This window comes from Capricornis sumatraensis, chromosome 2, assembly GCF_032405125.1.
Source record: "Capricornis sumatraensis isolate serow.1 chromosome 2, serow.2, whole genome shotgun sequence".
Lineage (NCBI taxonomy): Eukaryota > Metazoa > Chordata > Mammalia > Artiodactyla > Bovidae > Capricornis > Capricornis sumatraensis.
The window spans coordinates 207,413,381-207,440,551 of record NC_091070.1 but is presented as its reverse complement, the minus strand read 5'-3'; the positions used below and the strand labels follow the sequence as shown (position 1 = coordinate 207,440,551).

The 27,171-nt window shown below is 43.2% G+C and overlaps 1 protein-coding gene across 2 annotated transcripts in view; it reads left to right on the top strand.

The window, feature by feature from the left end:
• Positions 1-27,171, top strand: part of MACF1 (microtubule actin crosslinking factor 1) — a 340,095-nt gene that overhangs the window by 110,008 nt on the left and 202,916 nt on the right. For both annotated transcript variants that reach the window (XM_068966665.1, XM_068966664.1), the window contains exon 2: positions 17,931-17,992. In XM_068966665.1, coding sequence (XP_068822766.1) covers positions 17,931-17,992 — 62 coding nt within the window. The remainder of the gene's footprint in view (positions 1-17,930; positions 17,993-27,171) is intronic.

Sequence of the window (27,171 nt, the reverse complement as noted above, 5' to 3'; positions counted from 1 at the left end):
CCCTAGGTTGGGAAGATCTCCTGGAGAAGGAAATGGCAACCCACACCAATAGTCTTGCCTGGAAAATTCCGTGGACAGAGGAGCCTGGCAACCTACAGTCCATGGGGTCACAAAGGGTCAGACATATAATGGATATGCAGATATATAAACAAAAGGTCAAATACCTAATATATCTTTGCTGAAATAACTAAAGCATTAGGTTATTTAATCAAGCATTTTAATCAAGATGTAGTCTTTCTCTTTTTCTTTCCTTAGTTATTTTTTTCTAGGTTGTGCAGCGTGTGGGAAGACCAGTGAACTTGGAGTCAGAACATCTGGGTTCTAAATCCTAGCTTTTGTGCTTCCTGCTATTATGTGATATTAGACAGTCACTTAATTCCTCTGGACTTGAAATCTCTAATTGGCATGAGAAGAAAAAAGACTGAAGTCTCCAGTGTTCTGCAATTCTGACAGTGTGATTATCTGGGCCACACTTTGATATTGCATGGAAGTGTCACTGAGAACTTGAGAGTCTGGGGTTAAACTGCCTGTATTTTCCTCCTGTCTCTGCCCTGCTGGCAGAGTGACAGTAATCTACATGGGCCTCTATTTCCTCATCCGTAAAATGGGGTTTATAGTACTTCACGATTGCTTTGAGTTAGTTCTTAGAATATATTCTACGCGTGGTAAGGACTGTATAATTGTTTGCTGCCATTATTAGACTTAAAAAACCAAAAGATATCAGTGAAGACGTTGCAGTTTCATGTAGGCTCTTGGGACAAAATATAGATGTTTGTTTTTACAGTTGGGAATTTAAAAATATGGTAGAAGCCAGTGTGGAAATGTATAAATAGTTAGTGACCTATTATGAATCATTGTCACACTCATTAGAAGGAAAGACTCTGCTTTATTGTCCTCAATAGTGGGTGATTTTGATGTTTGGGGAGATAAATGAATAGCTTCAGTTTTCTGTGCTAGTAAGAAAGCCAGTAGCTGTAAATTCTCAGATAACTTCTAGCCATGGAGATATTGGCTTGAATCTTCTTCTTCCATTCAACATTTTAACGAGTCTTCAGGGAGCAGCCAGATTCACCTTTTCCTGCCTCTCACATCTGGTGAGCTATGAAATGGCTAAACACTGGGCTAAAAAGGAACAGGAACGACCTGGGTAATCATTATACTGGCTGATTTTCTCTGGGAATTAAGAGCTGACTGTCTCCATCAGGGTCCTGTCTTTCCTGTCAGCAATGGATTCTGTTTTGAGGCTCAGAACCTTCTGGGATCCTGAAGGGAAGGCTTGTCTCCTGTTGGCTGGACTGACTTTGCCCCCACAGCTTTCTCTTACTTTCCGCAGTCTCTAGTACGTTCTTCTGCCTAGATCCCAGGGGAGTGAGAAAAAGGCAGGCTTTGGTTCACCTTCCCAAGAGAACTGTTGGGATTAAATGAAATGATATTTGTTTTTAGCGCATTGCATGTGAACTAACAGTTACAGTAGATGCTCAATTACTTTTAGCTTGGGTTATTGAGTGCCTTCTAAATGTGCTTGGGACTGGGATATGAAAACTAAGACAGCCCGTGTACTGAAGGAATTTAAATCTGATAAAGGAAAAGGTTACTAAATATGAATCAGGAAATCTTTGTTCCCTTTTCTTCTCTCTTCCCTATTTCTTACGCTTTTCTTTCCCTAGTACGAGGTATTTTCTAGGAGAACCCTTCCTTCACGACTAAGAAGACTCTAGTAAGAGGAACAAACTGAGTAGAGTTGTCTCAGGTTATTGGGGTGACTGGGAGCTTAGTCAAGGTGGGATAAAGTCAGCTGTGAGTCCTGTTATTAGTAAGTAGTAACAGGATTATTGCTAGTTTGCAGGTGGGAGGGATGCCCCGTAGAGGGTAAGGAAGCTGTCAGGGAACTGAGGCAGGTCACAGGGCTTGTTTATCCTGAGTGACCTGCTTGGTAAACTTGTTTACTTTTTATTTCCCACTTGCAGTTTCTCGGGCTAACCTCTGGAAACTTGCTTTTCTGGGTGCTGGCCCTCCCTCCTTGTCTTCAGGAACAGGATTGGAAGTAGCATTAGCCTGAAGAAGTTGTTCTATTTAGGGAGCTAGAGCGGAGGGCCAGCGATTAGGCCCTTATCTGCAGTGGGCCTTCTGAGTGGTGTGGGGACAGATCGGAGCGTCTGTCCTGACAGTGACAGAGGCTCGGTTTTTTCTGCATCCTGGTTGGGTCAGAATTGTGAAGAAGCAGTGATGGGCCGGGCCATCTGAATGAAAAAGCCCTTCATTGTATTCCTTCGACATTCCAGTGTCTGGCACAATTAGCCAAGATTCGGAAAACAAGTTGGACAAACAAGCAAGCAGCCTTCCTCTGAAGGATAAAGGATTCCTGGCACGGCTGAGTCAAGTGCGTTGACTGCAGAGACAGATGGGAGGGTCTGGGAAGAGGTAGGGGACTTTGGGGTGACATTCCTGGATGGAGGAGGGGAAAGAACGGAGCGGCAAGCCAACAGTACTTTCGACACTGATGAGATCTGCTATACTAGATCTACCTAGAGGCTGGCTGAGGCCGGGCTCACTCTGTAAAGTCGGTGGAATCACTGGGGAGAGACTCTGACTCTGGGCAGCTGGAAGTTGGGACATGAAGCTCCCTTCAGAATCTAGGAATCTGTTGGCAACAAACAGCGTATAGTTTGCTTCGTGATGGTCTCTCCCACTGCGGGGCTTTTCAGTCGGTTAACACTTTATATAGACATTTGGCCTGAGAAGAGTCAAGCCCTAGGAACAGGCTGGGCACTGGGTACCCTGTGTTTGACTTGGCAGTAAGCCATTTTACCTCCCCTGCCCTCCTGCAACTGTCTCAGATTCATGGGGTCATAAGCTTCTGCTCTGAAAGAGGAGAGTAACTCAGAGACTGGCTTTTGCCTAACCAGGCTTACTTCACTTACTAATGCCGTTGGACTTCTTTCCACCCAAAGTGTCCACCTCGCCTGCTGCCGTTGGTCTGCAAACACTGAGCTGGTGCCGCTTTTGAATAGGATGCCTTCTGCATGAAGACCTGGACCCAGTTTGGAAGTGCCCCAGGGAGGAGCTTTCTCTCTGACCTCAAGGGGAGGGAGGAGGTCAGTAGGAAGTGGTGGGTGGAGCCACTTCTCCGAACTTCTGCTGTCTCTCTGTTCATTGCACGGCCCTTTGGCTGGCTGTCTCTGTTCACTTTGCAGCCTTTTTTAAGGAGCTGCAGGGGGTGCACAGGCCCCTAGCTGGAGGTTCTTTGGGACACCTTCCTTCTAGGCAGGGTCAGCAGACACTGGCGACATGTGGCCCAGTTACCAAGATGAGCACGAGTTCAACACCCACCTGGTTTGCCGCATGTGCTGTATGGGTTAGTATGTGAAGTTTCTTTTTTCCTTGCCTGGGCCTGAGGGTCCCAAATAGTCTTTACTCTCACTGACTCACGGAACGCAGGAACTCAGAAGCCTTAGAGGCATTTACAGCCTTTGGGCTTGTTAAAACGTGCAGTGGGAGAAACCATTGGTTCCCGACTTCCTGGGGAACTTCTTAAAGTTGTAGTGACTGGCAGTTAAGAGCCTAAACTTTGGGTGTGGGACTTTTTTATAGAGACTGAATTCATGCTCACGCTTCTGTCTGAGTCAGGAAACCACTTTTAAGTTATGTTCTGAAAGTGCAGGGCATATTTTTAGGAGAAGTTGGTTGGTTACAGAGTCTACCTTGGAGCAGACAGGATTGTGGGAGGAGAGGAGGGTGGAGTCATGGCCCAGGTTTCCTCTTTGGGGCTGATTGCTAATTCTTCTGCACTTATTTACTCTCTTGCCAGCTGTGAGGAGGGAAAAAGGCTTGAAGGTGTTCTGGGGATGGGGACCTCAAGAAGATTTGGAGGCTAGGAAGAGTCTTGTTGCTTAGATCTCTTGATAAAGGAGAGGAGTTTGTTTAAATAATGTTCTATGACCTTGAGCAAGTGGCCTAGCCTTTTTGGCCACAGATTTTCTTGGCTTCCAAACTGTAGGGTATACAGACTGATGTTGGAGGCATCATCATCAATTCCCAGTAAAATGGATAAGATGAGGAAAATATAGTGTGTGCTTTTCATAACTTACTTAAAGAACTGTTCTTTATTCTGAAATTGCCATTTTTACTTTTTTGATGTTAAAATGTCCATTATTTTATGAAAGAATTATTGTCAGGTGGTAGTTTGTTTTTAGATAACTTTACTTAGCAAAATAAAAAGTTGACAACTTTGTTAGGCTTTTGGATTTATTTTGGAACATTTACTCATTTACTGTGAAATCTAAGTTTAGGAACTACTGCATTGATAATACTACTAATGTCTTTTGGTTTTGTACTCTTAGTCTCTAAAGCAAAACAAAATTGTGACCCAAATGAGCAGATTTCTCACTAAATTTGAGATTGCCGGTTGTTTGATCAAGAGGAGATCTCAGAAAGGGAGCAGAATCAGGGTTCTGATCCTGTCTCTTGACTGGCGGACTGGCAGACGCTTTACTGTCTGAGCCCCCAGGGAAGCCTGCTGATAGACCAGTACTGCCGAATTAAGTGCTTTCTCAGAAATAAAGGTGGTGCTATAAGAATGGTTGTGGCAGAGGAATAGCAGTTTTAGTCAGTTATTGTCATGGAGTCTAGCTTTTTATCTTTCTGGTATCGCTGAGATTTCCTCTGAGATCTAGAGGAAAGACTCTTGTACCTCTGAAAATGCTTAGTGATATGAGGGCCCCTTTTCTGTAATCAACAGAAAAACATAAGGAAGGCTAGAATCTTCACTGAAATTTTCAGGGCAAAAACATTGTTCTCCCAGCTCATCCACCTCCATTTAATCCCCTGGCGGCAGTGTGACCTGACAGTTAAGAAAATGGACTCTGGCCTCATTGTCTGCTTGGGGCTCCTACTCTACCCCCTCACTTTCTACTTAGCTTTCTCTGCCTCAGCTTCCTCATTTACTAAAAGATTAAAATAGGCCCTAACTCATACAGTCATTACGAAGAGTGTATGTACTGGTGCCAAGCCCCGTGCAAGTGCCTCTGCTGATTTTGATATGGTTGGTTTACAGACGGGTATTGGGAAACCGTTGACCTAGTCCAGACTCCTCACTTTATAGATGAGACTCGGGCTCACAGAGGGGAGATGAGTATCCTGCAAAGTAAGCCATAGAGTGGCAGCTGGGAAATCCAAGTTATAGGCCTGATTCTGCCCCTCTGTAACCTTATGTAAACCCAAAGCTGGGCTTCAATTTAATCATCTTTAAGATGATTTTTTGAGGATTGTTAACCCCTGTATTCCTTCGTTTATTTATTTTTGGGTGTGCTGGGTCTTCGCTGCTGCGAATGGGCTTTCTCAAGTTGCAGCAAGTGGAGGCTACTCTCTAGTTGTGGTACTTGGGCTGCTTATTGTGGTGACTTGTCTTGTCATGGAGCACTGGCTGTAAAGCATGTGGGATTCTGTAATTGTGGCTTGTTTGCCCGTGGAATCTTTCTGAACCAGGGATCAAACCCATGTCCCCTGAATTGGCAGGTGGATTCCGAACCACCGGACCACCAAAGAAGTCCAAACCCTGTATCTCTTTGAAACTCTGAAGTATTTTATTTTTTCTGAGTGTGGTGTTCCATTAAAGACTCTAGAAGCTACTATGCTTTTCTCATTCTTCCATTCTCCTTTTAAGCCTTTCCTTTCATCTCTGTGACTCTTTTCTTTTGCCACCAGGCTTAGTCCTGGCTTGTTTCTTTACCTAACTTTTGCCTTTCTGCCTTGTACTCTCTGATTCTCAGTAGCGCAAAGAATTATCAGTAACAAAGTTCAGATTTTCCTAAGAAACAACATGAAAATTTTAATTTTCCCCTGAAGTCTCTAGTTATCACTTCCCTAAATTCCCAAGTCCCAGTTCTCACTGAGACATTCTGAGTCTTTACCAACCTTTGGTGACTGATACCTTTCATGTATCCCTAGTGTAGTTATAGTTTGCACCTCGCCTCTTCCCTTCATTATATAGGACTGTGTAGTGTTGCCTTCTAATAATTTCACAGTGGTGGTAGAGTTTGGTAGTTAAAAGTCCATTTTAGACTTGGATTTGAATTTCACTTCTATTACTCACTAACCATGTGACATCAGGCAAATTTTTATTAAGTGTCCCTGAACCTCAATTTGAACTATGAAATGAAGATAAATAATATGTGCTTGATAGAACTGTGAAGATTAAGTCAAATACTAAATGAGACAGGCCTTGTACAGTGCCTGACAGAGAATAGATACAATAAATATCCAAGTCATTCTTACCTCCCAAAGTTGACTTGCATACTTCTAGGGAAAGGAATCATTATATAAGGCTGGTGCCATTCTGTATTACTGCTAAGCATATTTTAATCGCTTGATCTTCATTTTAGCCCATTTTCTTTGAGTTCATATTAAGTGGTGTGAAGTTTCCTCTGTCTAGATGTGGCAGGAAGAAATCAGAAAAGCTGTGACTGTGGAAAGGGCATCCAAATGGAGATCTCTGCTCCCTGCTGTAAAGTCTTTCAATTATCATTTGAGAATATGTCTTAGTCTGATCATAAAGTATCCATGTAGATGTAACGGCACATAGTGGGCTCTCACATAGTATATATTGTTAAATGAGTGAGTATTCTCAAGTGCTTACTGTTGTCCTAAATGTTGGCTATTTAAAGAAATTTTAAAACATAATTCTTGACCCCAAGGGGCTAAAGTTCAGATAGAGAAATGGGATTTGCGTGTAAAGATGTCTAGCAGTAGATTTTGTACACTTGGTGCCAAGTAAATTAAACAAACACAGGCATCCAGAGGTGGCTGGGATAGCCAGAAAGGTTTAAAGGAAGAAATGAGACTTCAGCTGGACCTTGTAAGTGGGCTCTAAATCAGAGGGTAGATATTCCACTAGGGGGAAATGGATGAACAAAGGCAAGAATGTGCATGGTATGTTTGGAAACTGAGATCAGAATGATTGCAGTAGAGAGTCTGAAGATAAAGTTGGAAGAGTAGATAGATTGTAAATTCCTTCAGGTCAGTGACCATGTCTTATCTTTATTTCTCCCAATCACCTAACATATAGTAAGTAAAAACTTGAATTGAATTTCAGAGGGGTGTAACAGACAACAGAAACAAAGGACTTGAGCCTATGGTCTTCTGAGAGCTACTAAAGGATTTTGAATAAAGGGGTAGTATGAGCAAAGTGGTGATTTAGGAAAACTTGAAATAGGCTAGCTGTTCTACTTGCTGCAGCCTCAGCTATCAACTGTTAGCATGAAATCTGTATCCTTAGTTTTGCCTGCTCTTCTGAACTCTAGATCTAAGGTTCCAACTGTCTGCAAGAAGGGTCTGCTGACACCTCATGTTTCTTGTGCTTTGTTGTTGTTCCCAGTTAGTTGCTCAGTCGTGTCTGAATCTTTGTGACCCCATGGACTGCAGCATGCCAGGCTTCCCTGTCCTCCACCATCTTCCGGAACTTGCTCACTCGTGTCCTTCGAGTCAGTGATGCCATCCTACCATCTCATCTTCTGTCATCCCCTTCTCCTCTTTCAATCTTTCCCAGCATCAGGGTCTTTCGAATGAGTCAGCTCTTTGCATCAGGTGGCCAAAGTTTTGGAGCTTTTGTTTCAGCATCAGTCCTTCCAATGAATATTTAGGACTGATTTCCTTTAGGATTGACTGGTTTGATCTTCTTGCTGTCCAAGGGACTCTCAAGAGCAACACCACAGTTCAAAAGCATCAGTTCTTCGGTGTTCAGCTTTCTTTATGGTCCAACTCTCACATCCATACATGATGGCTAGAAAAACCATAGCTTTGACTGTATGGGCCTTTGTTGGCAAAGTAATGTTTCTGCTTTTTAATATGCTGTCTAGGTTGGTCATAGCTTTTCTTCCAAGGAGAAAGCATCTTTTAATTTCATAGCTGCGGTCACCATCTGCAGTGATTTTGGAGCCTAAGAAAATAAACTGTCACTTTTTTCCTTTGTTTCCCTATCTATTTGCCATGGAGTGATGGGACTGGATGCCATGATCTTAGTTTTTTGAATGTTAAGTTTTAAGCCAGCTTTTTCACTCTCTTTCACCTTCATCAAGAGGCTCTTAAGTTTCTCTTTACTTCCTACCATAAGGGCGGTATCATCTGCATATCTGAGGTTATTGATATTTCTCCTGGCAATCTTGATTCCTGCTTGTACTTCATCCAGTCTGGTGTTTCTCATGATGTACTCTGCATATAAGTTAAATAAGCAGGGTGACAATGTACAGCCTTGATGTTCTCCTTTCCTGATTTGGAACCAGTCTGTTGTTCCATGTCCAGTTCTAACCATTGCTTCTTGACCTGCATACAGGTTTTGCAGGAGGCAGGTCAGGTGGTCTGGTATTCTCATCTCTTTAAGAATTTTTAGCAGTTACTTTACCCAACCCAATCTGTGCCTTCTGTTTTCCTTATCTCAAGGTACTACTCCTCCCAATTGCTGTGACTAGAAGCTTCACGATTATCTTCCACTATCCCTTTCTTTAACAGCTAGTCAGTAGCTAACGGCTGTTGTTTATTCCTCTGCCTTGTGTGGGGGTCTGCCTGCCTTTTTGTATTCCCACTACCTCAGCACTGGGCTTCCCTGGTGCCTCAGTGGTTAAAGTATCTGCCTGCAATGCAGGAGACCTGGATTCGATCCCTGGGTTGGGAAGGTTCCCTGGAGAAGGAAATGGCAACCCACTCCAGTATTCTTGCCTGGAGAATCCCATGGGTGGAGGAGCCTGGTGGGCTACAGTCCACGGGGTCGCAAAGAGTCAGACACGGCTGAGCGACTTCACTTTCACTTTCACCTCAGCACTATTCATGCTGTGGGTTCTCTCTTGGTCTGTTGCACACAGTAGGCCTCTAGTTGCTTCTGCCTCTTAGTGTTTCTCTGCTGCAGTCTGGTCTTCAGTCCAGTGCCAGGCTAATCTTTCCAGAGTGCTCTGGTTCAGGAAATTTCAGTGGTATCCTTTATCTACTGAAAGTATTAACATGCTCCTAATTCCAGCTCTGGAGTGGTGTGATCTCAGGTCACCTTACTAGCTTCCATGGTATGTAGCCACACCATGCCCGCCAGCATATCCTGTGTACTCACACATCTGCAAGTCACTGCTGAAGCTTATTCTTTGGAATTCCTTAACCTCTTTTTGGGCTCCCAAAATCATACTTGTCATCCCAGGTTTACTTCAAATACCACGCCTTTCATGAACTCTTCTCCTATCCCCGTCAGAATTAATCAACTCTGTTTATCCACACAGTTTTGTGCAGCTTGTATCTGGTATCTGTTTGCTTGGTGTTATTGTTAATTATTTATTTATTAATGCATATTGGTCTCTGCCACTAGGTTGACCTCATGTGGTCAGGGGACAGGCTGATCCCAGCTTTCTACATATTTATTTCCCTTTTTTGTCAGCTCACGTGTCTCAGTTTTAGAATTCCAGGTGGTTGGTGCTTCTTGGGCTTCTTGAACCACTTGTAATTTTTCTGTGGCCCTCAGGAAAATAAGCAGATGCTTTTCTCTCATTTGCTTTTTTCATGATTCACGATGCACTGGGGCTATTGTAGGCTATGTTGGAGCAGAACACAGAACTTTGTGCCTCAAATGCAGGGTTTCGTTTCTGACCTATCCTCAAGTTGTTCTGAGTACAACAGGACAGATGGATAAGCAAACTATGATACCTTGTAATAAGCACTAGAGGGAGATGACCTCAGCTCATGTGTGTAAGGGATGGAGGAGGTGATAGTAAAGTTGAATGCTGAAGAATGAATAGTTTGGGAAGCCCGGAGCTGTCTTCCACACAGAAAGAGTAAATGCAAAACCTGGAGGGTATGAGAGCACATGCCTCATTTGGGGACAGTTGTATATTCACAACAAAGGTCTGTCTCATCAAGGCTATGGTTTTTCCAGTAGTCATGTATGGATGTGAGAGTTGGACTATAAAGAAAGCCAAGTGCTGAAGAATTGATGCTTTTGAACTGTGGAGTTGGAGAAGATTCTTGAGAGTCCCTTGGACTGCAAGGAGATCAAACCAGTCCATCCTAAAGGAAATCAGTCCTGAATATCATTGGAAGGATGGATGCTGAAGCTGAAACTCCAATACTTTGGCTGCCTGATGCGAAGAGCTGACTCATTTGAAAAGACCCTGATGCTGAGAAAGACTGAAGGCAGGAGGAGAAGGCGACGACAGAGGATGAGATGGTTGGATGGCATCACTGACTCAATGGACATGAGTTTGAGTAAGCTCTGGGAGTTGGTGATGGACAGGGAGGCCTGGCATGCTGCAGTCCATGGGGTCACGAAGAACTGAACATGACTGAGCGACTAAACAGAACTATACATTCACCAAAGCTGGAAATTAGAGTTTTTATGAAAGGTTGGAGAGGGAAAAGTGGCTACATCATAAGAGGTCTTAGATCTCAAGCTAAAAAGTTTAAATGTTATCCTGAATGCAGGTATCAGGCTTTACAATCCAGTAGAGCTGGGTTCGGACTTACCTTGTGATCTTGGGCAAGCCTCTATGGGCTTTATCTTTCCAGTAAAATAATGCCTTTCATGGTGGTTGAAGCTTCCCTGGTGGCTCAGAGGTTAAAACATCTACCTGCAATGCGGGAGACCCAGGTTTGACACCTAGGTTGGGAAGATTCCCTGGAGGAGGAAATGGCAACCCACTCCAGTATTCTCACCTGGAGATTCATGGACGGAGGAGCCCGGTAGGCTACAGTCCATGGGGTCACAAAGAGTCAGACACGACTGAGCAACTTCACGTTCACTTTCACAGGGTTGTTGAGTACTGGGAACAATAAATGTGAGGTACTTGACATATAAGTAGATTGTCGATAAATGTTAGCTGTTTTATTATTAGGAGGATAAAAGGAGTCACTGAAGGATTTTTAACGTGACAGTAAGAAGATCATTCTTGTGAAAAAGGTTGCTAGCAGCCTTGAGGAGGAGCTGTCTTAGTCCATTTGTTATTGAGTTACTAAGTCGTGTCTGACTCTTTGCTACCCCGTGGACTGTATAGCCTGCCAGGCTCCTCTGTCCATGGAATTCTCCAGGTAAAAATACTGGAGTGGGTTGCCTTTTCCTTCTCCAGGGGCTCTTCCTGATCCAGGGATCAAACAGATTTGGTACCGCTGAGCTACCTTTGGGCTGCTGTAACAAAACTGTAGACTCAGTGGCATAAACAGCAGACATTGATTTCTCGCTGTTCTGGAGGTGGGTCAGTCATGGTCAAGGCGCCTACTGATTTGGTGTCTTGTAAAGACCTCTCCCTGCTTCCTAGACAGCTGGCTGTCTTCTCACTGCACCTTCATGATGGAGTGGGCGCGGAAGAGCTCTGGGGTCCCTTTTGTAAGGACACTAATTCCGTCTATAGAGCTCCATCCTTATGACCTAATCACTTCCCTAAGGCTTCACCTTCTAATTCTGTCATATCACACTGGGAGTATGATTTCAGGGTATGAATTTTAGGAGGGCATAGACATTCAGACCACAACAAATGGATTATATATAGCAGGGAAACCTGTTAGAAGCAGGGAGAGAGATAAGAGTTCATTTTTAGGCAAGTTGAGCTTGAAATGAGCATGAAAGTTTTAGGAGTCAGTTGGACATATGAGAATGGTATTTAGGATAAAGTACTGAAGTGAAGATAATGAATTTGGGAATTGTCAGTGTATAGGTTACAGTTGAAACCATGGGTAGAGCAAATCATTTTGGGAGAATGTTAAGAACAACTCTTATTTATTTATTTTTTTGAAAGTCTATAGGTTTTTCGTTTTGCTTTGTTTTTTTCATCCCATAATGTACGTAACACCAGAAATTTTGCCTGCAATTTCAGGTGGCTTATGACCCCACCCCCTCCAAACCCACTTATGGACCTTTAGGCCCATGGATATCTTAAGAAGCTGTAATATGGAATGAAAAGGAAAGAGGGCTAAGGATGAGTGAATATTTAAGGAGTGAGCAAAAGAGGAGTAATCAAAGGGGAAGGAGGGAAACCAGGGCAGAATGGAGTCTCAGATCCAAGAGGGAGAGGGGGTTTAAAAGGTAAAGGAAAGGTCAGCATTGTCTTCTGGGTTGGCAGGTAGGTGACTGTGCGCAGAGCAGTTTCCATGAATTTGTGGGGCTGGAAGCCAGGTCACGTGGTGAAGCAGGGGGATGAGAAAGTGGAAATGGTGAGCACTGTCTTCACACTTGTTCATGTAGCCGAGAAGAGTAGGTAAAGGTATACAAGCTAGGCAAGGATGGTTGGAATAAGCTTCTCAAGGAGAAGGGAAGACGTAGGATCCACACTTCAGGGGGACGGACTTAGGTAGCAAGGAGGGACTCTGCCAGTGACACTAAAATTAAGAAAGTTAGGGTAGGTATTGGTAGCTTGGTGTCTTAGTAAAGTTGGACATGAGTATTAAACCTTTCTAACTGAGTAATCCTCACATGACTAGTTGGTGCCTCTGTAAGTTCAGTCTAAGAATTTCCCAGGAGGCTGTTGGGTTCTTTGTTGTCAGTTCATAGCCTTTGGTGGAGCTGAATTTACAAGAAGCTTTTAAAAGTAACATCACCTTTGTTCTGATTGACTGTTTTCTTCTCATATAAATATATCTTCTTAAACTTTTATCTCCAGTGTTAGGTAGAAAAATCTTTGCTGGGCCTGGAATTAAATGAAAGATTTGTGTGTGGGGAATCAAACCTAAAACTTATTAGAAACTTTTGAAGTCTGAGCTGTTTGGAGTGTTCTGAAGGTCTATGTAATCGAGTTGTTTGACTTTCCTAATGAATTTCCTTGCTGAAATATTAAGATGTTAAATTCCTGGCACTGCAGTATTGGTGTCCTCTTATCCTAATGCTTAAGTCAGGAGAGAATGTTCATGTAATTGTTTGGTCTGCAACATAGTATCCTAAGAAAGAATCCTTCAGCTTTGGGGCAAGGTTGTTATATAAAACCTTTTTCTGAGGAACTATAGCTCAGCTCTAAGCAGGCTAGCTGGTCTTGGGAAAGACTTGTAATCATGTTGCTTTTAGTAATTATATTCAGAATAAGTACTTGGACCTCTTCCCTCTGAATTGAAAGTCAGGTTTCTAGCTATTCAAAGCATGACTGATGTGAGGCCATCCACTTTCCCTAGTGCATTATCCCCGTGGGAGGGCTTGGTAGGTGAACAGCATAACTGTGGGTAGTAAAATTTAAAAGACTCAGTTGTGTTAATAGCATCTTCATGTCTAAAAGATATGAGACAGTGAACAGGACTCTTACAGGTGACTTGGTTTTGATGTCATTCTGTGTGTTTCTTTAGCCAGTCTTCTAATCACATGTTGGCCAATCAAGAAATTTATTTCTTGTAAGAGTCTAGGGAATTCCCTGGCAGTCCAGTCGTTAGGGCTTGGCACTTCCACTGCTGGGGCCCAAGTCAGTGATATAAGATCATGCAAATTGCATGGTATAGCCAAAAAGAAAAAAAGAAAGAGCCCAATCCAATATGTGAAAACTCCAGTGTCCCAATAAGTATCATCACCTGTTGGCAGGGACATGCAAACATAATGGAAAATAGTATTCAGTTCAGTTCAGTTCAGTCGTTCGGTCTTGTCCGACTCTTTGCGACCCCATGAACTGCAGCACGCCAGGCCTCGCTGTCCATCACCAACTCCCGGAGTTCACTCAGACTCACATCCATCGAGTCAGTGATGCCATCCAGCCATCTCTTCCTCGGTCGTCCCCTTCTCCTGCCCCCAATCCATCCCAGCATCAGAGTCTTTTCCAATGAGTCAACTCTTCGCATGAGGTGGCCAAAGTACTGGAGTTTCAGCTTCAGCATCATTCCTTCCAAAGAAATCCCAGGACTGATCTCCTTTAGAATGGACTGGTTAGATCTCCTTGTAGTCCAAAGGACTCTCTCAAGAGTCTTCTCCAACACCACAGTTCAAAAGCATCAATTCTTTGGTGCTTAGCTTTCTTCACAGTCCAACTCTCACATCCATACATGACCACAGGAAAAACCATAGCCTTGACTAGATGGACCTTTGTTGGCAAAGTAATGTCTCTGCTTTTGAATATGCTGTCTAGGAAAACAATATTAAAGCTGACTAAAAGTTCTGAATTTTCACCAATGCCAGGTCTGCTCTGCTTTGCTCTACTGATTAGCTTTATAACCAAAAATAGGCTGTTTCTAATATTACAGAGTTATCAATCTGAAGACACAAGTTTTCTTTATAGAATTTCTTTTTATTATAAAAGTAATACATGTTTGCTGTAATAGGTTAAACACTACATAGATGGAAAAGGAAAAGTTAATAAATTTCCTTTTAAACTTGCCAATATTTTGAAGAGGTGGATTCATGTGAATTCTTTTTAGTTCACGGCCTCGTTTCCTTTAGACCTGGAGGTGTGATTAACACGATTGCATCTTCTTTATTTTCTACCCATAGTTATTCTGTTCGCCTCCCAAGCCTTCCCATGGGGATAGTGCACTAGGGAAACCAGATGGTTTCTCATCAGTTATGCTTCCAATAGCTAAAAAGCTGACTCTCAATTCAAATAAGTGGAAGAATTTATTTTAGGTCTTATTATGTCAAGCTTTAGATGTTAGTAGCTATGGTAGATGTAAAAACGTAAAGCATGATGTCTTTCCTCAGGGAGTTAATGATCTTATTGATGAGTAACAATAAGGTTATTCTAAGTTTAGAATTTATATAATTATATAAATACAGATTGAGTGATTATCATAGTAGATACCGTAAAAATTTGGAGAACAAAGAAACTGTTGAGACATAGGATTGTCGGGAAAGGCTGCCAGAGTAACGTTTCTCAAACACCAATCTCACCATGTCATTCTCCTGTTTAAAATCTTTTAATATGTTCTCTTATCTTCCCTTACCAGTTTCTTGGTGATAAAGTTTGGACTCCTTAGCTTGTCACGGAGAAGGCAATGGCACCCCACTCCAGTACTCTTGCCTGGAAAATCCCATGGACGGAGGAGCCTGGTAGGCTGCAGTCCATGGGGTCGCTAAGAGTCGAACGCGGCTGAGCAACTTCACTTTCACTTTCCATTTTCATGCATTGGAGGAGAAAATGGCAACCCACTCCAGTGTTCTTGCCTGGAGAATCCCAGGGATGCGGGAGCCTGGTGGGCTGCCGTCTATGGGGTCGCACAGAGTCAGACATGATTGACGCGACTTAGCAGCAGCAGCAGAAGCAGCTTTCATGAAAGGCCATGATTTGACTCATGCCATTCTGTCCAGTTTTAAGTGTCACTGCCACCTAATACACATCCTGTCTTTCAGCTCCCGTTAATTCTGTGCAGTTGTCTGAACAGGAGCTCCTTCATATCTCCATTACTTTGCACTAGGTGGAACTTCTCATAGCCTTGCCCCTTCCCTTCTCTTTCTGACTAGCTTGTAACTCATGTTTTAAAGTTTAGTAGAGTCACCCACCTAGAGACGTTCACTAGTCTCCTGTACTCAGAGAGGCTTAACTGCTCCTCTTATGTTCTTGAGCACTCTGCTTACCTCTGTTACAGCCATATTGAAGGTATTTCTTCTTTCTGCCAGACTGTCATCTCTTTTAAAGAGATGTGACTTTGTATAATACAGGCTATTCCAAACAGCTAGCTCCTTACTAAGACATATTCAAAGAATAAATGAGTGAATGAATGAGCTGGATTTTAAATAGCATTTGGTGAAGTGGAGAGGAAGAAAGTAGCTTGCTGTGAAAAGAACGTAAATGTCAGTGATTTAGATGAGATCATAGCTGCAAGCTGACTCTGACACAAGCTTGGAAAGGATTATGAAGAGATCAGGTAACTAAATCCGCATCTGAAAAGATCAAATGATCAAAATATGTTAGAATGACAGTGGTCAAATCTAATAAAAATTCTGACTCAAATACTTGCAGGCCTCTATGAAGGGAAAATTAGATTAGACTTTAAAAAAGTTTCAACAGTTCCTAATGAGTGCCAATAGGTAGAATTTATAAGGATGCAGATTATGACAGTTTATGGAACTTTAATTAGTATATGTTGCTTATGAAGAATTCTCTATTAAGTTTTAAGCTCCAATAATATTGTAGATGTATGCAAGATTTGGACAGACCTTTCAGCTCTAAACAAAATGATTATTGTTGAGGGGATGTGCAAATCAGCAAGGAATTAGACAAATGCATTCTAATTCCTAACTTCCATGGTCTGTAGTAGGAAAAGATCACTGTTTCCTACAAACAAAGCCGGAAAGGAGGTGAAGGTAAGGTTAGCGACAGTTGGAGGAGCGCTTACTGAATGGCTATAGATTCAGAGACTGGAAAGGAAGAGGTGAGGGTAAGGTTAGAGACAGGTGAAGGAGAACTTACTGGATGGCTATAGACTCAGAGACTGGAATGGAAGAGGTGAGGGTAAGGTTAGAGACAGATGAAGGAGAACTTACTGGATGGCTATAGACTCAGAGACTGGAAAGGAATAGGTGAGGGTAAGGTTAGAGACAGATGAAGGAGAACTTACTGGATGGCTATAGACTCAGAGAAGTAAGAAGATGGGCATCCACCTGGAAGTGGTGGACCAGTGCTTGTGTGGCTTTTACCTGGGTATCAGTAAGAAGAGAATAACTGGGCAGCGGGGAAAGAAAACCTAATTAAAGTTTGTGTGAGTTACTAGTGAGTCAGATTTACATAATTCTGCTACTTCTGAAATTTCTCTTAGTTGGAGAAGAAATGGAGGCGTGGTCATTGCGGCTTGGGGATTGTCCTAGTGAAAGTAGTTGTAGAAGATCAGGGAGGTGAGAGTCCCTGGGGTACTCCTGACAACAGCTTTGACTTGCTTAATCATGTTGTCTGGCACAGACTGGGATAATCTTAGATGTTCTTAATAAATAGGATAAAGTAAGAGAGCGACTGAAGGTTGAAAGTGAGGAGGAGTTAGGAAAGATTGGTAGCGATGACTGCTGAGTGGCTGTGTTTGGAGAAGGAATGAGGCCTAGGAAGTGGCATGGTGGTGGCTGGCTATGGATTGGAGATGAAGGTCAGTGGAGCCAAGCAGGCTCATATGCATTGTCCACACGTATGTTGAAATAATTTGAGGATGACGTCAGAGAATACCCATTGAACCAAGCTGTTGGGGGAGGTTAAGGTAGATTTGCCACGTGGAGGGGTGCATGCCGTAGGGAACGGTGGATGCAAGCAGGGATGATTCAAACAGGATGATACGGTGGAGGGAAAGGGCTCCAAATAAATAGAAGAGGAACAGACCTGAAGGGTCAGTGGTCTGGAGGTGGCTGTGGTGGAAGAAAGTGAGTCCTCCTCGTGACCAGGCCTCTGTGATGCAGTCATTGTCAGGTGTCGACAGCCATGTTTCTGTTGAAGAGGTGAACAAAGTCAGAATGGAGCAGAATTTGCCGAAGAAAAATGGGGGGTGTAAGGCTTGGAGAAGGGAGGGAGGGGAGGAGAGATTGCAGGGGGCCCTGGTGGGCAGCTTTGAGATTTGGTTGGTAAGGCTGGGGAGGAAGCTGGGGTGAGGGAGTCCTAGGGGAGGAGGGGGAGGGAGGAGAGCATTGATCAGGAGGCCCACGTGTGGAGGGTGAAATGTAACCTCAGCATTGGGTGTCCCAGGGCCAAGGCCACTCCGCCCTCCTGCTGGGGGTCTTCACAGCTTTGGATTTTTGGAGCTTGCTGGGGGTGGGGTGGGGGTGCAGGGAATCACTGCCCTCCCTGGAGAGTTAGGATGCGAAGGAGACTTTGCAGTGACATGATTCTTGAGGCATGTGATTCTGTCTGATATGTAAAGGGACAGAAAAAGAAATTCAGAGAGACTGAACCTTCCCAACAACAAGACGCTGTCTCTCAGGCTGAAGAAGCTGCCTCCACTGTGCTGGAGAGGCTGGGTGTGGGCAAGGCAGAGGCTGGGGCACGTGGCGTCAGGCAGCGCTAAGCCGGCGCCTTCTCCTTGTCTCCTCACAGATGAACGGGACCGAGTGCAGAAGAAGACGTTCACCAAGTGGGCCAACAAGCACCTCATGAAGGTAGGACCCCTCGGGGGCGCCCCTGGCCTGAACCCGTCAGGCCCCCTCCCAGACGGTTCATGTTGCTGGCTGCAGGGTCCAGTTGATGGGGATGCATGCCTGTTTTTCTTTTCTTTCTTTAAAAAAAAAAAAAAATATATATATATATATACACACACACACACATATATATGTGTATATATATACATATATATCTAACATAGCCCTAATAGTGAGTGTGGAAACTTTCATGGATGAGTTTCTTGGTGAAGACAGTAACTCCTCCATTACCTAAGAAGGCTGAGGTTGAGGATAGCATGGGGCGATTCCTGAGATTCCAAGAATGCTTTGAGTCAAACTTTGCATACTATTTTATAAGCCCCTATTTTGTTTTAAATTTTTTAATCTGATTACTGTGTAAGGATGGGGCAGAGGGAGTCTTGTTCTCTCTTAAAGTGTGCAAGTCTTAAATCATCAGTTGAGTGAACTTTTTAGTATGTATAGACATGTTAAACCCCATGCAGTTTAAAATACAGAGCAAAATGGCTAGGGTTGGAGGGAGATCTTATCATTATTTTAAAAAAGAGGAAAACCCAAGGCAGAGACATATTACCTACCCAAGGATAAACAGTACGACTAATATGACAGTCAGATTTGAATGCAAAGTTTTTAAGTTATAGTAATTACTCAACTCAGGTAATTTTGAGTTATGAATAATTGCTGCTCTGAGAAAGATCACCAGGGACCTCTTAATTGCTGTTTCCAGTGGTTTTATCTTTCTCTCATTTGATTCCTTTGTAGCATTTGATAGTATTGACTAACTCAGTGCTTCTTTAAAGCCCTCTCTTATGTTGCCTTCCAGGACACTGCCTTTTCCCAAGTTATTCTCTCCATGAATGCTCCTGCCTCTTTCACTGGCTTCTTGTCCTCCATGTTGACGCCCCCTAACCTTGACCATTTTCTTGTTTTGTTCTCTGTATTCTTGGCCGTCTCATCTGTGTTAGCCGCAGGGATCATTCTGTTTGCATAGAATGCAAGGAATCACACGTAGAGAGGGATAGGGGTGATCTCCAGAGTCTGGTGCCTGGATGCATCTGAGCTTTAGGAAAACTGTACGTCACTAGGCAGCTGCTCTCTCCTCTTTTTACGAGCTCTTTGTTTTTTCATTTTTCTTTCTCTCTGTGTGTCTTCTACATTCAGTTCTCTGCACTCCTTGCTTTTGCTTGTGTATGAGCCGTGGTGGTTGTCCCTTAAATGGTGGTGTAAACCCCTGCAGCCACATGATTCTAAAGACACAAACACGAACAATCTGGGGGGCTGGGGTTTTCTTTTCCTCTGTGGGTTAGGGGTCTGTCGATGTATTTCAATGAACTATGGCCTGGGAGATGCTTACATAAATCAGACATAGCTCCTTAGGTCACTATTTTAACTGCAGGTGAGGTCGGTTTTCAAACTCTTAATACAAGATTTAGATCAGGAGGTAATGATAGAGCCTTTCTCTGTGTTCTTTCCTAAGCCAGAGACCCGTATCTCAATAGTGTCCTCGACACAGTCATCTGGATGTTTCCCAGACATATCCTGTATTCAGTACCTCCCAAAGTGCTCAGTATTTTCATTCATGTACCTAGCTATCCAAGTTAGGAACCTGGACTCATACTATATTTAGTCCCGCCTATCATCTCTCCCTGCCACCAACTCCAGTCAGTCACTTCCAACTCAGAAAGATGCTTGCATCTGATTTCTCTTTTCTGCCCTAGTCCAGGGCCTCTTCTCTTGACTTGGCCACTATAATAGTTTCCTAATAAAGTTTTCTGTAAGAACAAACGTGATGATAATGGTAGTAATTTATTGAGTGCTTAGTGTAAATCGTACTTTCTGTGCTAAGCCCTTTACATGGATCATCTCCTTGAATTCTTCAGTGACCTTATACTATAGATTCTGTTCATAGTCCCATTTTATCAATGAGGTTTAGCGAGGTTAAACAGCCTGTTCAAGGTCACAGCACTAGAAAGAAGTAGAATTAAAACACTAGAACTCAGGCAGCCTAAAGTCTAGCACCTGTACTCTTCACCTCTGCAGTCCTGGCACTGGTGTGCCCACCTCTGCGGCCTCACAGTGTCACATTCCCCTTGGACCCTACACTCTTGCTAAACTGTTTGGCACACTCTTTATGACTCTGTATCTTTGCTCCTGGGACACCCTCTGCTTGGATTACCTTCCCCAACTCTGTTCTGCCTGGACACCACCACCGTCACTCCCCTTGGTAAATATCTCCCTGACTCTCCCTCATGGAATCGAGGCCCTTTCCTGGGTGTCCTCTCTGTCCTCCTTACATGCTTCTGTTACAGCAGCTGCAGCAGCTGTCATTCTCCCAGACTGTAATTTGAAGGTTGACGTTGTGTCCTATTTTTTTAGTCAGGACAAAGAAGGAAGGGAAAGGGAGAGGGAGAGAAAAAAAACCTGCCGTTTTCCTCTTAATTTCTTCAGCATTTACCAGTTGCCTCTCATTTGGTGACAAATAACTCTGTCAGGGTGCAGAGCCCTTCACAACCCGTTTCCAGCCAGGCACTCTCCCCTGTGTAGCCTGCGCTGCAGCCACAGAAAGCCAGTCACCACTTTCTAAACTCGGTATACTTTCACACCTCTCTGCTTGTTCGTTTCTTGCTCCCTTGAAGGCATGTCTTGACCTCTGCTGCCTGGCCATCATCCACTTACTCTTCAAGGCCCAGGTCCAGTATCCCCTTCCTGAGACCCTGACCTCCATCCCTGTGACTATTGCAGCTCCATCTCTGTTCCACACCACTTTGAAGAGATGGGTGTGTGTTCACACCTTGCTGTCCTCTGCTCCTTAGGGGGCTAGGGCTCGCTGTGCTGCTGTCTCATCCAAGTCCTGCACCAGGAGCATGAGAAGCATTCAGTAAGGATTTGTTCCCTGGAGTGAATAACAGTTCAGTAGTCCTTTTAGCTTACAAAGCATATTCTAATCTGACTTGATCCTTACAGTAACCCTGAAGGATGTAAGGATATTTTATCCTTTCAGTGTAACAGCTGAAGAAGCTGAGAATTAGAAGGATGAAGTGACTTTTCCAAGATCATACAGCTAGTGAAGGGTGGAGCTAAAGACCAATCACGAGTCTTCTGACCAAAATGACTTGTTGTTTCTATTCAAGATGCCCCTATCTTGCTCTGTTTGCATACCTCATCTCTTAAGATTTGGAGAAACTGAACTGTTCCTTCTTCAGGCTTGTCCCCCTAAACTTTGTAGTTCAGTACAAACGCTCTGGCTCCCTGCTCTTCACTCGTAGCTGCTGTTGCCTGTTGGGCCTCGGCCTCAGTGCTGTGTGATGACAGGAGGCTCAGGGCGGGGAGAAACGAGACAAACACACATGGCATTGTTAGCAGTTGGAGGCCAGCCAGAGCTTTACTTAAATCCCTGGCGATTCCCCCAGCCTTACAATTCCAATGGCATTTTCTCACCTTGGGGTATTTCACAGAGGTTCACTGCTCATCAGAATCATTGCTCCACGCTGGCTGTCTTTGAACTTTGGGCTGAGAATTATAGATCAAAATCTATTTTTTGTAGCTCAAGCATCCTTTGCTTTGCTCCCCAAGTACACATGAACCACATTAGTGTTGCCACTGGCAGGCAGACTGATGTAAGATCAAAGCAACCAAGCCCTCAAGTTGTAGATTTGGTTATAACCTAATCTCTTGGATTCCCAGATATCTCTTTAGGAAACAGTTCATTATTGAATAAGCTGATTCATTCCTCTTTATTAGCTGTGAGCACTGTTGGTCCAATCTTAAAAGAGATTTAAGAATGCAAGCACCTGAAATATACATACAGATCACCTAAGGGAGAATGCAAGTCCTACAGATGGAAGAGTTCGTACACCAGAACTCTCAAAGAGAAAGATCTAGAATTTTAAGTGAGGTTTTTATTTGCATTATCCCTGCTATTTCTCTGGGTCCTGGCAGCTTATAAAGTATAGATGTATCTCCCTAAAAAGAACTTCAAGAAAGGCTGAGAGGGTGAGACAGAACAGAGAGCATGAGCTTTCTCTGGTCAGTTTCTATGGACTGCAGAGGTTAGTGGGTAGAAAGGAAGGAAAGCATTTAATCTAACAGATGGAATCGTCCTTTCTTTTTTTTTTTTTTTCATGTATGCCATTTAGAAGCCATTGGCCTTCCTGGAATTTTACTTAAGACCTACAGAAAACCAGCAAAAGTTTTTAACTCCCAAGTTTTTACTGATGGTCTCAATTTTTTTTCTGCTTGTTTGAGGCTCTCTAGCTAGTGGTTCCAGGCGCCCTTTCCTGTGCAGCCTCTGTATCGCGGCCACATGAGACAGCTCGCTGCTCCCTCAACACTGCATTTACTTTCACACCTCTTCACTTATTCATGTCTGTGGGAAAGGTCAGAAGGAGCCTGGCAGTGGAGTGCGATTTAGGTAGGAGATTGACGGAGTCGTGCTGCTCAGGAGAGGAGTGTTGCCTTTGTTGCCCAGCTGTGACCATAGGGTGGTGGCTTGTGACCAGCTCTGCCTAGACCTGAGTACTCAGGGCTTGATTTCACCCTCAGTGCATTTCAACCCTCACTGAAGGATTCGGTTCTACGTTTGAACTTGGATTCTCTACTCCCTGAGCATTAATGCCTGCCTGTGAAGTAAAGGTACCCTTGGGGGACTTTACAGTCATCCTCATCCTCAGAGAATCTTTGTTAATCAGAGTTGGCGCATATCACTGTCAGATTCCTCAAAGCTTAAGGAACTCTCAAAACAGGAGACATAGAATTGTTATCGGCAAGGAGCCTCACGCTTTACTCGCACATCATTCTCTATTTATTTCAGCAGAGATTCCCAGTCCCCATTCTTGTTCCCTGCATTTGAGCACAGTTCTCTCCAGAAGTCTATGACCCCCGCTTCCCCACCCGCCAAAAAAAACCAGAACAACAACAACAACAACAAAAAACAAACAAAATAACTTAAGACAACTATAATCTGCTTTTTTAGTGTTAGGCTTTTCCTGGAGGATAAATTTGGCTGTTGAATCAAAATGGAATTTTCCCTTTTATGGCTGAGAAATCTATAAATTCAGAAATGCATCTGAAGTTACCAGGCTCACTCTCATTTTCCCTGTATCTTTTAATAAGTATGTGTGCTAAGTCACTTCAGTCATGTCTGACTCTGTGCGACCTTAAGGACCGTAGACTGTCAGGCTCCTCTGTCCATGGGATTCTCCAGGTAAATACTGGAGCGGGTTACCATTTCCTCCTACAGGGGGATCTTCCCAACTCAGGGACTGAACTCCATCTCTTATGTCTCCTGCACTGGCAGGCAGGTTCTTTACCACTAGCACCGCCTGGGAAGCCCTGACTAAGTATAAATGAGAGTAAACAACATATCTTCTCTTTAAAGCTCTCTCCTCTGACTTATATATTGCTCTGCATCGTAGTGTGGATCAAGGAAATTGAGCTGCTTGTGCTTCTTTTAAGAGTGAGTCTTTGAGCAAAACTTTGCCAGATCAGGCTTTCTGCGGGTATTAAAGAATACTACAGGACAATCCTTGGTTCTTTTGGGGGAACCTCTTATAATTTAATAATGTTGTTTCTACCCTGCAAGCATCATGGAAGCCTTGTGAAGGGAAAAAGCAGTGAACACAGAGTCAAGAGACAGCGATCTGACACTTTCCAGCTAAATGACTTTACAGAGCTATGTAACTTCTCTAGACAATGCATTTCTCATCTGTAAGCATTAAGTCATCTTTAAAGTCCCTTTGACCTCAGATTCTGATACCAAGCACTCAAGTGCAGTTTATTCCCTTTGCTAAAGCCACTCAGAAATCGGGGGAAGCTGTTTATTTTTTCGTACCCTCAAGCCAATCTTTTAAGAATTGGGAGAGCAGAGCTTTCCTTGGTTTACGGGTGCATGATGATCGGGGAGGACTGGCCTTGTGTGACAGTTTAGTCATTCATTAATTTTTTAAAATAGCTATGTTGAGATTTAGTTTACATATCACACATTTAAAGTATACAGTCCCATGACTCTTGTTATAGTCAAAATTGTGCAGACATCACCACACTTTAAGAACATTTATTTTCCTCACTCCCCATAAAGAAACCCTGTACCCTTTAATCATTATCCTTATACACCTCTCCATTCCTTCCCCTGCCCCAGGCAACCACCTAGGCAATTTACTATCTGTCTCTATAGGTTTGCTGATTCTGAACATCGCAAGTAAATGGAATCATACAACATGTGGTTGTTTGTAACTGGTTTCTTGCTCAGAGTGTAATATGTAGGCATTTGGGTTATATTCAGTCTTTGGCTAATGTGAACAAAGAATGCTGCTATGAACATTCATTCATGTACAAATTATTTTTTCTGAACATATGTTTTTAATTCTTTCGAATATATACCTAGGAGTGGAATTACTGAGTCATACGGTAACTTGTGTTTCGCCTTTTAAGGAACTATCAGGCTGTTTTCCAAAGCAGCTGCACCATTTTAAATTCTCACTAAGAGTGTTATGAGGGTTCCAGTTTCTCTGTAGCTTCACCAGCACTTATTATTTGTCTTTTTGATTATAGCCATTCTAGTCAGTGTGAAATGGTGTCTGTCTGTAGTTTGATTGACATTTTCCTTATGGCTACCGATACTGAGCATCTTCTCATGAGTTTGTTAGCCATTTGTATATATTCCTTGGAGATTTCTAAAGGACCAGTTTTGATGGTGATTTTCACAGGGACTACAAACAGGCAGGGACCTGGACAGTTGAAGTTTTGCGCGCATCTTATTTGTTAACAGAGTGGCATGATTGCTGGAAAGAAGCATGCCTGTGGATGGCTCCTAAACACTCTTGGCCCTAGCTGGCTGCCCCTCATATTCTGGTACTTAGTCCACCGGACTTTCTCGAGAGATTTGTGGAACACTTTAGAGGCAACCCAGTATGTACAAAAGAGGTAAAGACTTTAGAATGGGGGAGACCTGGATTTGATTGGCCTGGTCATTTACTAGCTGTATGATCTTGGTATGTTAGCTGAGCCCTCCAAAATCTCACCTCTGCATCTGAAACTTTTCTGATGTAAAAGCACTAGTAAATGTTGGCTAGTTCTTTATCCTTGTCTCGGCAGAGCTGTGTCCAGTGTGCTTCAGAAACAGACAGCTATTCTCTGCTGAAAATTCTCTAAGGGGAAAAAAATCTCACTACACTCACCTCCCCCATTACTTCTGTCTATACCTCTCTGCTGTTTTCCATAGGTACTTAGTTATTATAGTCACACAAAGACTGAGCAACTTAGTAAACTAGTTTTCATCTGAGTTTCTTGTAAGGTTCAACTTTACTGTTCACAGGTGTAAAACTTAACTGGAATTTTCAGAAGGAAATATTGCAGCTCTGATGTAAAACTGACCTTTACACTTTAAGGGCCTCCTTTTTCTGTTCAGCACTCTGTGGTGTTTGTTGTCCCATTGAGAACATGACCTCATCTGGTTCACAGCCCTATATAATTTATTTAAATAATTACTCCTTGACTACTCCCGATTTTTATACCCTGTATTCAGGTCTTAGCTGCCAAAAACAAATCACTCCTTGTTGTCTCTTCTCTTCTTAACCCTTAATATCAACTATTTAATAATTTCTGACTTTTAAAAGTCTTTGTTTGTAACCTGATTTCCATCCCCCCACTTTCCAGAAAATTATTCTCACAAAAGCCCTCTGATGTGTAGGAAAACTCATAAACCGTTTCTCAGTCTTCATCCTCCTTGTCCTGTAGCGTTGGATACGGTGATGGTCTCTTCCTCGGTTTTCCTTCCTTGTTTGTGGCCTGACTCTTCCGCTGCCTTTCCCCCATCGCCCCGTCCTTTGTTGATTGCTTTCCCATCTCCTGCCTTCTAATTTCGGCTATTCCCTCAGGCTCAGTCCTTAACACTCTGGTTTTTTTCTTGTTGCCCCAGCCCAGAAGGCCCAGCATTTCCCATGTGCTTAGCTAGCACCTCAGTGCGTATGGCTTCTAAACTCGAGTTCTCAGCTGACCCGGGTTGGATTCTGGTACTTCCAGCTGCTCCCAGAACATTTCCATTCGTGGCTCCTTTGCTGGCGTTTTATACTCAGCTTGTTTAAGACTGCACTTGTCAGAACCGACTCCCTTTCCAAGCCTTCTGACCTGCTAATTTCCGTGAGTGGCGCACTGGGGTTGTCCCAGGCCCCAAGCCTGAACCCTTGGACCCACTTGAGGGAGGAGTCTTAAGATTTTAGAGCCACCCGTATGTCAGAGCCGGCTTTCGTGGCCTTGTGAGAGCCGAATAGCGAATGTTCAGGAGTCTTGTGAGCTATTTTCTAAGCACAGCCACGATGATAAGTTAAATTATATAAACTTACACTTAAATTATATTTAAAACAAAGGTAAATACTCAAAATTCATTCCTTCTTAGATACTTCACTACATTATCATCATCTGTGACCTTGAGGTTAGTTGTGTCTGTTGTCTCTTTCTGGTGGAAATACTCTGTACTGGTGTGCTACTCTACATCTCTCCCCAGCATGGCAAGAATGTTTACACCGTGGAAATGAATAAGTGGTACAAGTCTGAGCTAAATGTATTGCTTCATTTATTGTCTAAACTTAAGAAAGTGAGGGAGAAAATGTTAATATTGAAGATTAAACTAAAAAGTGTATCATGTCATTGTCAATATCACAAAAAAAGCTAAGTATTCTTTAAAGATTTGAAAGCTGTTATTCAATTGGTAATGAACTATTTTCTCCGATTGGGTTATCTGTGTGTCAGCTTCTTAGCCCTTCACGTACAGGTGTAAACATGTGCATCCTTCATATTTGCACCCTCCTGCTTCGTAGTCTTATGTGATTTTCCCATCCTCTTTCTATCAAACGTTTTCTACCCTTCAAGCCCTTTCTCTTCTAGGAAGTCCACCAAATGTTTCCAGCCTTTGTCTGTTCAGATTCTCAGTTTTGAATGCTAGAATATTACAGTCGGAAAGACTTACAGTTCAGGCTTCCATGTGAATGTTAGACATCCCAGTATCCCAGCCCTTGCTCGAAAAACTCCAGTGACTAGAAAGCCGCTACTTCTAGAGTAACCCTTTCTCTTGTTGCCTAGAAAGTTATGTATATTGTAAAGGGTCTTCCTTCTTATAATTTCCACTGGTCTTCTGATTCTGTTTGTGCAACACTCAATGAAGTTGT